The sequence below is a fragment of the Arvicanthis niloticus genome, chromosome 4, assembly GCF_011762505.2.
Source record: "Arvicanthis niloticus isolate mArvNil1 chromosome 4, mArvNil1.pat.X, whole genome shotgun sequence".
NCBI classification, from domain to species: domain Eukaryota; kingdom Metazoa; phylum Chordata; class Mammalia; order Rodentia; family Muridae; genus Arvicanthis; species Arvicanthis niloticus.
In genome coordinates this window covers 69,393,243-69,408,115 of record NC_047661.1, presented here as the reverse complement: position 1 = coordinate 69,408,115, position 14,873 = coordinate 69,393,243, and the positions used below count along the sequence as shown (strand labels likewise).

The 14,873-nt window shown below is 46.2% G+C and overlaps 1 protein-coding gene and 1 non-coding gene across 2 annotated transcripts; both read left to right on the top strand.

Annotated features, from left to right (window-relative positions):
• Positions 1-10,718: 10,718 nt before the first annotated feature.
• Aqp10 (aquaporin 10) lies at positions 10,719-13,957 on the top strand. The gene is made up of 6 exons (XM_034500795.3): positions 10,719-10,817; positions 11,532-11,658; positions 12,384-12,521; positions 12,619-12,737; positions 12,968-13,185; positions 13,768-13,957. The coding sequence occupies exons 1-6, from the start codon at positions 10,719-10,721 to the stop codon at positions 13,955-13,957; spliced, it is 891 nt and encodes a 296-aa protein (XP_034356686.3).
• On the top strand, positions 11,055-11,219 carry LOC117708043 (U1 spliceosomal RNA). Its single transcript, XR_004606767.1, has one exon. It is a non-coding gene; the product is annotated as a U1 spliceosomal RNA (small nuclear RNA).
• Positions 13,958-14,873: the final 916 nt, after the last annotated feature.

Here is a 14,873-nt window from a genome sequence, read left to right as displayed (position 1 = left end):
GTTCGAGGCCAGCCTGGTCTACAGAGTGAGTTCCAGGACAGCCAGGGCTACACAGAGAAACCCTGTCTCGAAAAAACCAAAAAAAAAAAAAAAAAAAAAAAAAAAAAAAAAAAAAAAAAGAAAAAAAGAAAAAAAGAAAAAGAAAGAAAAGGGAGCGGGGGAATGAAGAACCCTGGGCCCTGGGGTCAAGGGTAGGCCAAGTTCCAGCTTCCTGCCTCAGGTCAAGGCTAGGCCAAGTTTCATTCTCCATGCACAGGAACATTCTTGAGTAAAAATTCTCAGAAAAACCACAGAATGTACTGACTGATAGTCACCTGACCCTCTGGAAAGTCCCAGGAAGAGTTCAAATGCATGTCATGATCTGCCCATGCTTGCTAGCCAATAGATTTAAAGGTCAATATGCTTAGCCAATAAGTTTGAACTGTAACCTTGCTGATGTAACCTGTGCCCCTGAAAAGTATAAAAACTGCTTGTAATAGCTATTTGGGGTCGCCTTCTAGTCATTGGCCTTGAGGGACTAATTGAAGGTCAACCCTGATGTGCCTGAGTCTCTCACTTTGGGGCATCACAAAGTACCTACCACTGACCGAGGGTCAGGGATCTTACAGGGCAGAAAACCAGGCGTGTTCTTTGCCAAAATATTACAATAGTGTCTAGGCCATTTACTAATATCCTTCTCCTCTGAAACATCTTGTGCTGGGCCCCTATAGTTCACACTGCCCTCAGCAACACTGTGTACTCTCCTACTAGGTTGGCCCATTGAGCACTACTTTGAGTGTTCACTACTTTCCTAATCCAAAGTCCCAAAGTCTTCCATATTCCTCTGCGGGGCTGTAGCTTGTGAGTGGGCATGGGTTCCGTGGATCCAGCTTGTCTGCTGCCCCAGGCGGCTGGAACCTCGGCTCGGGAAGTAGAAGCTCGGAAATTTGACTGAGTTCACTCCACACAGCGCTGGGCAGATGCTGGGCTATAAGAAGCCATGGGGCTCCACCCGGGCGTGGAGAGGTCTCAGCCCAAAGTCTCACAGGGACAGAGCTCCTAGGTTGGGGGTCTCCAGGCTGAAGCGGCTGACTGGGAGATTAGTGGTCTCTGTCCTTGCACTCCAAGATGCTATTGGGAGCCACGGAAGAACTGAGACTTGGGGACATATGGGCTGGACCTGACAGCCAAGAGGGTCAAGGGAGAGAAGCTCCAGCAGCGCCCTGTGGGGTAGAAACTCTTTGTCACTGCGACTCGCTTGGCTGGGTCAAGGCTGGCTCGGCTAGCTTGCTTGAGTTGGCAGGGCTCCGTGGCTGGAACATAGAGAAGTCCTCTAGGTGGGAGATTAGACGATGGGCGGCTCCTCGGTAGTCAAAGAGTCTCCATGGTCCTCCACGTCAGACCCCAAAGACATGAGGAAGGCCATGATTTTAAAAGATTTATTGTCATGTCGGAAAGTAGATGTAGCTGTACCCCATACCCTATCTCCCCCCCCCCGCGCCCCCCCCCCCCGCCCCCCCCCCCCCCCGTGTCCTCAGGGTGGGCCTGAGGTTAAATACCGTTTGTAAGGAGGAGGGTCTGGGAAGGAATGCTTGATTGGCTATACCCTCTGGCCTTTAGGTATCTCATTAATATGGAGATCTCTTGAGGCTCTGCGACCTGTAGTCATGCCCTCTACCTGTGGAGGGGCTGGTAGGGGTATTGCCCTACGTGACTGAAAGGTGCTGATCAATGGAGATCTTCAGCCGTGTGTCAAGAGACTGGAGTCTGGGAGCGTGGTGAAATGTATGCCGTCCCTTGCAGGGATACCTGTTGGGTCTCCGGCAATCTCTAGCCAGTGCTCCACCAGAAACTAAGCTATCCTTTCACAGTCCCATATTCCTCCAACAGGAAGCATAGTCAGGTCTATCACAGCAATATGGCACTTTGTGGTACCAACTTTCCACCTTCATCAGTGTTGTAAATATATGAGCCTATCAAACTACCACAGACATCCCCTAAATATAGTAACCTTTATCATTGGCTACCCCTTGGCCCCAGGATGGATTAGCAGATGTACTCTAGGATTTCCTTGGATGCGGGAAAGAGAAAGATAAGTAAAACTCTAGATCACTCTGCTACTTACCAGCATTGCTGGACCCAAAGTGTTTACTACTGGCGTGACCATATAGCTTCTCTTTTTATCCCTTGATACATGTCTAGAGGATGTGATTTGGAATATAAAAACTCCTCACTAATCATACACAAAAATCTTTAAGTTACACAGAAAAGGTATTTCTTTCCTTTAAAAAAATTTAGATAATTATTTATTTTATGTATGAATGTTGTGCCTTCATGTTTATGTACCACATATACATGGTGTCTCTGGAAGTCAGGAGAAGGCATTGGATCTCCTGATACCAGAGTTGTATCATCCTACCAGATGATCGTGAGCAACCATGTGGGAGCTATGAACCAAAGCTTGGTCCTTTGCAAGAGCATCACGTGCTATTAACTGCTGAGCCATCTCTCCAGCCCTTAAAACATTTTAAAAATTACATTTATTTATTTTGTATGTGTATGTCCCTGAACACCATGGTGCATATATAGAGGTATGGTACAATTTTCAGGAGTCAATTCTCTCTGTTAATTTTAACCTCTGGGTCCCAGGGATTGGGCTTGATAGTAAGTGCCTTTAACTCCTGAGCCATCTCATTGGCCTGACTTTCTCTCAATTCTGAAGTTCACGTGATGAGAAGAACAGTTATACAAACAGTATGGCATTAGATACTCCAATATTAGCTCAAGAAGGCACTTGTGGTATTATCAAGACTGAATGTTGTGTATATATTCCTGTTAATTCTGCCAATGTCTTATCTGCTTCACAAGATCTACAAAGACAGATTCAAACCATGTTAGACAGCATCTAACTGTGAACAACTTTGGAAAGAGACCTCTGGATCTTCATAGCAGAGAGGGGTTGCTGTCTATTATAATAGGCAGTGTCACTTTAGTAATGATTCCGTTCTTCTCTGGACCTTGTGTACTCAGCTGTTGTCGGTGGGGCAGTGGACTGTGCCATGAGATAGAAAACTTGGTAAGGTCGAGTGGATTCAGGCACCCCGACAATTCTCATAATTGAGAAAGGTAGGTGTTCAAATCTACTCCCGACTAGGTTCCTGTATCTGAACATGTGACCATGATACCCCATTAAAAGGACCGTGATAATCAGTTACATAGGGACAACACCTGAAGTCCTTCCACATGTAGATAAGGTATCCCTAACATCTCAGACCAAATCAATAGAAAACACCTGTCTCTAGATCCCCAACCCAGCCCCAAATGTTTATAAGGTCTTATCCATAAGGCATAAAGTATACGAGTTATTTAACTAAAGGTCCTCTGAGAATGCCTGTCTTACTGAGATGTAACACTCCAGGGAAAAGTTTTCTCTCCCAAAGCATTTGTCGCTGGACCTTGACTTGGCCCAACTAGCTGGGTGTGTGAGCTTGACTGCAGTCATTTCCTGCTGGGTGGCCTTGACCTCGGCCCCTAGTTGCCCTCTGGGTCTCGACACCTGCCACCTTCTCTGGGGCAGCAGCGGTTTTAGAAGAGGCTCAGCAGCCCTCCTTGCTCCGGTCACCCCTCAGAGAGCTGTACCTCTCTGGTCATTCAGGGCATGCCTGAGCCCTGCCAGACCTTTCATGCCCAATGGCCAGGCAAAGGATTCCCTGCTGGCTGTGCCCCCATACACAGACCTATGCAAACCAGCACTGTCTCAATTTTATCTTTTCCCATATATAGTTCATCCACACTTAGATATGGATTCTGTGACATTCTAACTTCATCTAGGAAGATCCTTTTGTTGTCCTCCAAGGCCAAAAAGTTAAAAAGAAAGGGAATTGTCACCCTCTCTATGCTTCAGTTTACTTGATGCCATCTCTGTTTGACTGTTCTCTTGCCTTTAGTCTTTCTCCCTCAGTCCAGGCACCAGGCAAATACTTTCTTCTATGCAAGTAGCACAACCATGCACATTTGAGGTCCCTTAGACAGGCATATGGCAAAGGCTCCCTAACTGTCCCTATAACTATCCTCAGCCAGCTGTAAGCAGTTACATGAATCATCACCTGTTGAGGTTAGTATTTAGAATGGTGGCACCCAATCTGGCTTGTTCTTATGTGGCTGCCATGTTCCCGACTAGACAAGGTCTGAGGCTAAGAGCTGTGGTGTCCTCTTGCAGCTGCCATGGCTCAGGCCGGCCAGAAGCATCCACAAGATGCCAGCATGGGAGATGGCTCTGCCAATGCACCACGCTGTCTCCACAAAGCTTGGCTGAACTCCAGACAATACCCGCCATCCACATGGTACCTGGTAGAAATGAGACTCTAAAGCTTAATTATTATCCAATTGTTTCATATATTTGGAAATGCTCAATTAACAAGATGTCCACACAATTAGAGTTGTTACCCAACACCTAACCTTAGATAAAATTTGTTACCCAGGACTGTTCTTGATGCTTCCATAGTTCTCCATGGCTGCTACCTCTCCCCTCTATCTCCACCTAGCTCCTCTTCTTCCTTTCCCTCTTTCTTTCAAATCAGCTCCTCCCAAATTACCCAGTTTTATTGTAAAATGTAGTGTGGGGGGTATCCTACTATATAGCACTCTTCTTCTTAAAATAAAAAAAGCTTTCTCTCAAAATATAATCAGAGTACAACTATATTAATTTGTAACAGTAAGGTACAAGATAGACCTAATACCCAGTCCAATATATTGTCAATAAAAAGACTATTGTCATCTATCTTAACTTAAAAGGATATAGTTCTGTACCTGACTTATGTCTTGGCTTTAGAATGAATGCCATCTAAAAACCATCCTCTCAAATTTGTTCTCTCAAAGTAAATAGCCTGGGTTGGCTATGAGACTATAAGTCTTCAACCCCGTTAGGAATCTAGAATGACTGAATTAACTGAAAATATGGGAAGCACAAAGCATAGCTTCTAAAACATAGCCAATTATATAGACCACTGATCACCTGGACAGTCCCTATACTTCAAAATGTTGGAGCATCTGGTCTTCAGCCTTCTGGTCCAGGATCACCTGACAGACCTAGTAACGCAAAATTTCTAAGGGCTGATTTCCCTGTCTAGGCAGAAATTATCAGTCAGCTATTTTGCATAGAATGTCCTGTTTCTGGACAGTATTGTCTGCAGATGAAAAGAGGCAATTTTGCTTAGTGGCTGTCTTGCTACTACTGGAATAACTCCAGAGATGCTCAATTTCTTCTAGAATCCAAGACAGAGAAGCTGTCAGGAACAGACAGGTCTCTAATCAAAATGAACTTTAATAAAGAAATATCCTGCTACAATTGCCCAATTCCCTAATAGCAGTTAGGGTTACCTCCCCACAGGTTAAAAACAAAGAAGAGAAAGAAACCAGTCAGTATGAATTTCTATAGAGATATAGTAAGGGAATTTATGGGCTGGAGAGATGGCTCAGTGGTTGAGAGCACTGGTTGCTCTTCCAGAGGTCCTGAGTTCAATTCCCAGCAATGACATGATGGCTCACAACTATCTGTAATGGGATCTGATGCCCTCTTCTGGTGTGTCTGAAGACAGCTACAGTGTGCTCATATAAATAAAATAGATAAGAAAGAAAGGGAATTTACTAGAGTGGCTTCCAGGGTGTTGTCCAGCTGGACGAACAATGGATGTCTACCAACACGAAGTCCAAGAATCCAGTAGTTCCTCAGCCCACTGGGCTGGGTGCTCACTGGCCTTCTGTATCTGCTGGAGTCCTGAAGACGTGGGCTCTAATGTAGTAAAAGAATTGGCGTAACAGCAAGATCCTTTGAGCATAAGGAAGCAAAACTAGAGCACGTCCTCCTTCTTGTCCTTTATGTAGGTTGCCACCTGAAAATGTGGCCCAGATTGAAGCCAGATCTTCCCACCTTAAAAGATCCAGATTAAAGGTGGGTCTTCCCTCTTCAAGTGAATCCCCCACAGGTGTATCCAGCTGCTTGAGTTTTTAGCTAATTTCAGATGTAGTCAAGCTGACACCTAGATAGCTGTCACAGGGGCTTCAAAAATAAGCAGTTTTGATTCTTGTCCTTGGCCAGATGCTGAACATGTTCTTGTTTCTATTGACAACTCTGTCTGTCTGGAGGCCAGAAGTAGTGTTTAGGAACATGGGTCCCTGTTGTGGTCTCTTGCTATTTTTTTCTTTAACACAACAGTGGGAATGAACATAACTGCATGGAAGTTATATGTATGGTATAACTGAAACCCTAGGCTTTGGCAGGGAAAGGCCTATTGTTATCTCATGGATGGGGCAATGGACTGACCATCTTACTCCCTTGCCTCAACCCAACAAGGCCTATGAACATCTAGGGCCATGTGTGACAGTCCATCTTTCTGACCTGCTGTACAAGGGCTCTGCTTGCTTCCTGTCTCTGCACGCTCATCTATGAACATCTACTAAATTCCTTTCTAAAATCCATTCCTATTGTATGAAATTATTCTTTGAGTTTTTGAGACAAAGTACACAGAAGTCACTGTCTGGGGCAGCATTGGTGGCTATTGATTGTCCAAGTTCCTAGACCCTTGGCAAAAAAGTCTCTGTTGCTCTCAAAGACACAACATTTTGTCTCCATATTGCCATTGTCCCTTTGAGCCAAACATTTTAAATGTAACTTCAGTAGTAGGAGCTGACTTTATGTAGATCATCTAAGTAATGATGTTAACTGTGCTTTTTTTTTTTTTTGGTTTTGTTTTTGTTTTTTTAAATATAGGGTCTCACTATGTAGCCCCAGCTGGTCTAGAACTTACTAAGTAGACCAGAATAGCCTTGGACTCATAGAGATCTACTGGTCTCTGCTTTCTGAATGTTAGAATTAAATATGTGACTACTCATTACATCCAGTCTGAAAGTCTCATGTTAGTAAGTGCTCAGCTGGGCCAGTGGTAGCACACACATTTAATCCTAGCACTTGGGAGGCAGAGGCCAGCCTGGTCTACAAATTGAGTTCTAGGACAGCCAGGGCTGCACAGAGAAAACTTGTCTTGGAGAGACAGAGGGAGAGAGAGAGAGAGAGAGAGAGAGAGAGAGAGAGAGAGAGAGAGAGAGAGGAAGAAGAAGGAGGAGGAGGAGGAGGAGGAGGAGGAGGAAGAAGAAGAAGAAGAAGAAGAAGAAGAAGAAGAAGAAGAAGAAGAGAGAAGAAGAAGAAGAAGAAGAAGAAGAAGAAGAAGAAGAAGAAGAAAGGAGAAGAAGAAGAAGAAGAAGAAGAAGAAGAAGAAGAAGAAGAAGAAGAAGAAGAAGAAGGAAGGAGGAGAAGAAGAAGAAGAAGAAGAAGAAGAAGAAGAAGGAGAAGGAGAAGGAGAAGGAGAAGGAGAAGGAGAAGGAGAAGGAGAAGGAGAAGGAGAAGGAGAAGGAGAAGGAGAAGGAGAAGGAGAAGGAGAAGGAGAAGGAAGGAGAAGGGGAAGAGGAAGAGGAAGAGGAAGAGGAAGAGGAAGAAGAAGAAGAGGAGGAGGAGGAGGAAGATGAAGAGGAGGAAGAAGAAGAAGAGGAGGAGGAGGAGGAGGAGGAAGAGGAGGAAGAGGAAGAGGAAGAGGAAGAGGAGGAGGAAGAGGAGGAGGAAGAGGAGGAGGAAGAGGAGGAGGAAGAGGAGGAGGAAGAGGAGGAGGAGGAAGAGGAGGAGGAGGAAGAGGAGGAGGAGGAGGAGGAGGAGGAGGAGGAGGAGGAGGAGGAGGAGAAGGAGAGAATGTTCACCATGACTCTTCCTTATACCAGCCATTGTAAACTGGAAACAAACTAGGTTGAGGAGGTACAGAAACAAGATCCCCTGCGGAGCTTTTAGGACTCCTACACACACAACTATGATTAATATCATCAACTTGACAGAATAATGTAGATTAGCCTTCAGACACATCTAGATGAATCTCTGGCTGTGCCTATGTGGAACTGTCTTGAATAGGCTAACTGGGGTGTGAAGACCCTCTCTTAAGAGGATGGCCTAAAAAGGAGAAAGTTACCAAAGTGGTAGTAGCATCGTTGCTCTCTGCTTCCTGACTGCAGATGCGATGTGACCCATTGCCTCAAGCTCCTCCCCCCGCCCCCAGGACCTTCTTGTCACAGTGGACTAGACCCTTGAACTTCAAGATAAAATAAGCCTTATGTCACAAGCAAGAAGGTAAATAAGCTCGCTGGTATAACAAAAGTTATGCCGAGGGTCATCACACAACATCCACACTCTAAGCTCATAACTGTAGTCCTAAGCCTTGCTCCCCAGGGCTGCTCACTGGTGTGACCAGTCTTTCATGGTGGCCTCCAGTTCATGAGTCAGGGTCCCAGGGGAGGATCTCCAGCCACAGGGCAGATCAAGGTGTCGTCTCTGGAGTGTCCCCAGCAGTCCTGAAGATGTCCAGAGCACTGCTTAGCTCTTGGTCTCTGAGTGTCATGGGGTTCTAGGACTGTGTCTGGCTATCTTGAGTGAGTGATGTCACTGGGTTCTGATTATCAGGGGAGCCATGGCTGGAGTTCCTGACTCAGGTATTTTTCCATGTCTGAAAGGCATTTTTACTATGCTCATCACGATGTTTCTCCCTTAAGCTGCTCTTATCAGCACTTAAAGAAACTAACACAACATGTGAGGAAGCAAGGAAGGCAGGGTTAGGCACAGAGAGCAAATGACACGCCAGGTACAACAAAGGCCTTGTTTGGTCCTATTTGTTGCAAACTCTGGCAATGAATGGCCCTTTAGAGCTTACCCAAATTGAGGTAACAACAACAACAACAACAACAGTGGGGGCCAGAGGGCTCTGTATCACTGCTTCAATCAATCCTTGCCCATGGGACCCAAAGTACGGCATAGAACCTCAGTCATTGACCTGTCTGGGAAGCTGCTGCCTGGTGTTGGAGGTCGCTGTGTGGTATCAGCAGCTGGTATTCCCAGGAGCTAGGGAATGGGCATGGACACAGGAATGCCATGTTTCTGAGAATGCCATGTGTTTGGAGTGCTATTAAATAGTACACATCTGTGATCTTAACACTCAAGAGCCCAGGGAAGCACTGTCTTGAGTTCTAGGCCTTTCCAGGGTTTACCTGGAAAGACCCTGTCTCATCCCTGTATCAAAATCAACAATCTTTACCATAGCCTATAGACTTCAGCCCAGAGTCTCTAGATGATTGTTGAGTTCTTTATGCATCCAGGTAGTTCAGGGAGATATCACATTCAAACAAGAGGCACTGGAGAATACAGGACAGAGGAAACTTGGATTTGAATTCACTTAGCCATTGTGTGGTCATGGGCTCTGTAGAATCGGATCTGTCAGTGTTGGAGGGGAAGAGACACAACTCCACTCTGTCCCTCTCAACATCATGAGGAGTTCTCCCTAAGTTTTTAGGGACTTTGGCTGAGGCCAAACTAGGATTCATAATTTTGATGCAGAAAAGAATCTCAGCTGCCAGTGGTGGCAGCGGCGGCAGGTGGACCTCTGAGTTTCAGAACAGCCAGGTTACATAGAGAAATCCGGTCTCAAAGCTCCCCCTCCACCCAACCTTCCTGGCCTGCAGCCCAATATTTAGACCAGGATGGCCTCAAATTCACAGAGGCCTATCTATCCCTGCTGAATTAAAGGAATGCTCCGCTGTACACAGTTAGCTGAAGATTTTATTAAGTATTTTAAAACTTCTTCCTCTTCCTCCTTCTCCTCCTCCTCTTTCTTCTTTTCTTCTCCTTCTTCTTCTCCTTCCTCTTCTTCTTCTCCTTCTTCTTCCTCCTCTTCTTCCTCTTCATTATATTATTATTATTATTATTATTATTATTATTATTATTATTATTATTATTTTGAGACAGGTCTCACTGTGTAGTTTCTTTCTGGCTGTCCTGGAATTCACTATCTATATCAACCTTGAGCTTAGAGAAGCGCCTGCCTCTTCCTCCAAAGTGCTGGGATTACAAGTGCGTGTCACCATGCCTGGCTAGTCAATATTTTAGCATAGGTGTGGGCTTCTCTATTAGAGAGTCACAGAAAGCAAGGCATGCTTAAGCATGGGCGTGGGTTCCTCAAGAAAGAGTTATGATTAATTGTCTTAGCATTAGCCATATATGCCTCCCCCCCCACCCCGCCCTGCTACGGTGCTCATGTTATATCGAAAAACGTTGCTATAGAAACTTTAAATAATAGCCCGTTTCTTTCTCTTAGTATTGAGGTTAGAGCTCCAGAGATGCCTTGGATGGAAGCAGGAGCCACTAGGGTTGCACTCCAGGGTCTGGTGAGAGTCCTAGAAAATGGCAAGGTTTTCAGCTGGGAACACAGAGGGGTCTTAAGCAGGTGCTAGTTGTGTTGGGTTCTTCTTAGTTGTTGAGAAGCTTCAACTAAACTCCTGGGTGAGGGGCTGCTTTTCTTTTTCACACCTTTCTAGCCTACCCCAGGGTTGTCTTTAGGACCAAGAGAACAAATGTGTTAGGCAGGGTCTCTCCCATCAGCATAGGAGAAGTCAGTCCTGTGAGGAATGGGAGGAAGGGCAGAAGAAACAGAGCCTGGCCAATCTCCTTACTTTTTAGCTTCTACATGTCAGAGAAAGCCATCCCCGTCCCCAGGTTACATGTGTCACAGATGTTATCTGTTATTCTAGAACAGAGATAATTGGTTTTAAAGTCTCTTTCTTATCTTTGCTGCTGGCCAGCAATAATTGTGTGTGTAGTAGCTGTGTGTCTGAGCAGACAGAGGGAGCAGTGAGCTGTGACAGGTGTTCCCAACATGGCCTGTGCTCTGCTTGAAATCAGGGCCCACCTCCAGATTCGAAGCCTCATAACCCGACAGTGCCTGGCAGAGTTTCTGGGTGTGTTTGTGCTCTTGGTAGGTGGGATAGTTGAGGGGAAGTGAGAAGGGAGGTCAGTTTCTGCCTCTTACTGTTATTTCCTCTGGTGATCCACTTCCTTTCACGTAATTTCTTTTCTTTTCCTTCTCTTAGTCTCTCTTCCTTTTACTCTCTTGCCTTGTGATTTAAGGCCTTGCTTTGTATCTTAGGCTGGGCTCCACAGTCTCCAATGAGCCTCCCAGATTAGCCTAGTTTTACTCTTTTTAAAAAGTATCTTATTTATATGCCAGAGTAGATGCCATGATCACGAAGGTGGTTTTCCCAGGGCGAGGCTCACTCATTGCACTCAGGGTGTGCTGACCCCTGCGATTTCCCCAAATGCGAGGAAACTCCACTGCATAATTTGTGGTAGTGGGGGACTGTGTTTGTGCTCTCACCTAGGTAAGAATTTTTTTTTTTTTTTTTTTTTTTTTTTTACTATATTAATATGTAGCCTTGGCTGCCTGAAACCCGCAGAGACTCCTGTGAACTTGGGATTAAAGGGACTGCTATACCCGGCTCCCACTTCTTCCTTCTCTTATCTCTCACCTTTCTTCTTTCTTAGCCTCTGCTTCTCCTATTTCCTTTTCCTGTTTCCCTTCTTCATTAGTTTCTTGAATTTATTTATTTATCCTGGTGGCTTTCTTCACCTGCTCAATCTCTTTCCCTGATCTCCTGGGCTCTCCATCCCTCATCTCTCCTCTCCCCAGCAGCTCCTCACTCAGGGGTCTGTGGCCCAGGCTGTCACGAGTGAAGAAAACAAAGGCAACTTCTTTACCACCTATCTGGGCAGCTCTCTGGCTGTTACAATCGCTATCTACGTGGCAGGCAATGTCTCAGGTGAGTAGGGTGGGGTCTGCACGTGGGAGCATAAGATACACATCTGAATGAGTGATTGGGGAAAGCCAGGTTCTTTTGGTGATTTGTGGGCATTATCCCCTTGAGTGTTCTGGACTGTGAGATATGGCTTTGGGCTCATCCAGTCCATCTCCCTCGTCTAGCTCACTGTTCCCATTCTTCACACTAACTCACTCAGGCAGAGATCTATAGCAGAGTGTTGATAATTACTAAATTAATAAATAGGATAATTGTTATTTTGTGCATCACACGGGCTCAGGACCTCATCAGCTTATCTCTTAATACATGTATTAGTGTGGCTGGGCCGAGCCTCCAGACTGTGCTTCAGAGAGGCACACTGCTCAGGTTCATGGTTTGGCTTCACTGTATGATCTTGACAAATAACTTTTAAAAGAAGTATGTGTTTGGGTGTTTTACCTGGATGTATGTCTATGCAAGTGCATGAAGTTCCCCCAAAAGGCAATGAATCCCCTGGAACTGGAGTTACGATTGTTTTGAGCTACCATGCGGGTGCTGATAACCCAAGGTCCTTTCCAAGAGCAAGCAGTGCTCTCGATCACTGAGCCATCTCTCCAGTCCCCAGATCATTACCTTTTTGAGGTTTGTTTAAACTCTGTAATGGAAATAAGCATCGTATGAAAGTATGGTGTTGCGATAGTGTTTGGCAGTGGTACCTAATACTGTCTTTCCCCATTGATCTTGTGAAGGAGCCCACCTAAATCCAGCCTTTTCTCTGGCCATGTGCCTGGTGGGACGCCTCCCCTGGGCCAAACTCCCCATTTACTGCTTTGTGCAACTGCTGTCTGCTTTCTGTGCCTCAGGGGCCACCTACATGCTCTACTATGGTAAGAGAACATGATTGGGGACAGTTGTGGGCAGAGGGGCCTTGCTGTGGTTTAAGTTCAGCAAAGATGGAAACTTGAGTGTCCCTCTCTCCTGAAGATGCCCTCCAGCACTACACAGGTGGGAATCTGACAGTGACGGGTCCCAAAGAGACAGCTTCCATTTTTGCCACTTACCCTTCCCCATATCTGTCCCTGAACAATGGCTTCTTGGATCAGGTAAATGTGAGTGGAAGATAGGGGAAAGTCCCGTCCTTTGCCTTGTTTATTGGGATCCCAGCCCATTGTTCAGATTTTGGGTGAAATATAATGTTCATTTTACCTTGGCACCCCTAGCTTCTGTTGCACAGATGGCATAGAGGTGGTGGCATGGAGTGTTTGAGTGGCAGTGGGCAAATGAAGCACCTATGTGGCAGTTGATGGCTTTCCTTCTACCTGTTAACCTCAAGGTTCTGGGTACCTGGATGCTGATTGTGGGGCTGTTAGCTATCCTAGACAGACGGAATAAAGGGGTACCTGCAGGTCTGGAGCCTGTGGTGGTGGGACTACTGGTCCTCACCATTGGACTATCCATGGGTGCTAACTGTGGCTTTCCACTCAACCCTGCCCGGGACCTGGGCCCACGGCTCTTCACCTACCTTGCTGGCTGGGACCCTGATGTCTTCAGGTAGGAGACAGCTTCCCTTTGTACAGTCCTCCACTCACCCATATTAATAGCTTTGTCCATGGTTCTTTGGATTCCCCCCTTTCCTTTCCTTCCTTTTTTTCGAGACAGGGTCTCACTATGTATGAGGTTGGCAGAGATCCTCCTGCCTTCCAAGGATTAAAGGCGTGTGCTACCATGTCCAGCCCAAATTCTTTCCACTTACATACCTACTTCTCTTGTATTCTTAAACCAGTGTTCCTTCTTCAACTGGCAAATTCTCCCTTCCTTCATTGCTCTCCTGCATTCCATCCCCTTTTCATGCATTTCAGAGGTGTCCTTGGGCATGCCATACTATTACTTTGGGCTTTAGTGACTCTATCCATAAAACGAGTCTATTCAGTTTATTCTGCAAGACTAGAGGCTGGACTAAGCTCTGCTGGGGGCTCCTTCCTAAGTGCTTCCCATTAATGAATGTGACCCCATGTTCATTGTTGGATATGTCATGACAGGAACCTAGTGTGGGGACCTGCCTTACTAGGTCCAGCTTATGGGGAGAGGTGTGTCAAGAGCCACCTCTGACATCTCCCTGTCTTCCCATTGCAGTGCTGGTAATGGCTGGTGGTGGGTGCCTGTAGTGGCTCCTATGGTGGGGGCCACCCTGGGCACAGCCACATACCAGCTCCTGGTGGCTCTGCACCACCCTGAAGATTCAGAGCTGTTTCCAAAGGTGATGACATCTCAACTCAAGGCTTCAGACGTGGTTCCTCTGTCTCAGCTGGAGTGTAAGCTGTAACGATGGCGAACCTTAGCTCCCGCTGTCAGGACCATGAGTTGGCCAGCATGCAAGACAGATATTCTTTGTATTAATATGCCAGACCAAGATACTTCTGTTTACCACTCCTGGAGGACTTCGAACTGATCTTATCCTTGGAGGCCCTAAGCATGCAATTCCTTAAAGTAGCCGCCAGAGGGTGTGCACGCTGGTCTCTGGCTTTGGGAAGGTTTCTAGAATAGGGTGGGTGGAGGGGGTCCTACGATCCTTTGAGGGGTACGGCCTGGGAGCTTCTGGAGAGAAGCTTGGTTTCCAGTGCTCTCCTTTCTTCTCCACTTTTCCACCTTAAGACAAGACAAGTTCTCCCTATGGAGTCCTGAAATTTTCTATGCAGACCATACCAGCCTTGACTTCAGTCAAGGGAGCACAGCGTGTGACCCAACACACCCAACAAGAGTGAATCTTTTAACAAACAAAACCCAATTCGACTCGGAATTGATGGAGCACGCCTGGGGTCTCTCTGAGTTTCAGGCCTTTCAGAGCTACATAGTAAGACAACCCCCACCCCGACTCAAAACAACAACAACAACAACAACAACAACAACAACCACCACCACCACCAACACCACTTGTATTTTGCGGCATTAGGGATTTGATTTAGGGCCTAGGCAAGGGCTCTCTGCCTCGGAGCTACCTTTCTGTCTTCTGGCTGCCAGCTCGGGCAACCTCAGTTTCCTACCTTTGGCCTGACAGGTGCGCCTCCCCTATACTCCAACGACAGCAGATAGTTCTTCGAGGGGTGTGTGTGTGTGTGTGTGTGTGTGTGTCTGCGCGCGCGCAATATACCACCCAAGGGATGTGGTAAAGGGCGAAGTCAACTTCTAAGCGTCAGGAGAACCAAGCGGAGAAACTGAGGCACAACTCCCAGTCAATGCAT

Coding starts and splice junctions, on each gene's coding strand:
- Aqp10 (XM_034500795.3), top strand. CDS start 10,719: ATGGCCTGTGCTCTGCTTGAAATCAGGGCCCACCTCCAGATTCGAAGC. Junction 12,522..12,618: donor CACCTACATGCTCTACTATG/GTAAGAGAACAT, acceptor TCTCTCCTGAAG/ATGCCCTCCAGCACTACACA. Junction 13,186..13,767: donor TGGGACCCTGATGTCTTCAG/GTAGGAGACAGC, acceptor TTCCCATTGCAG/TGCTGGTAATGGCTGGTGGT.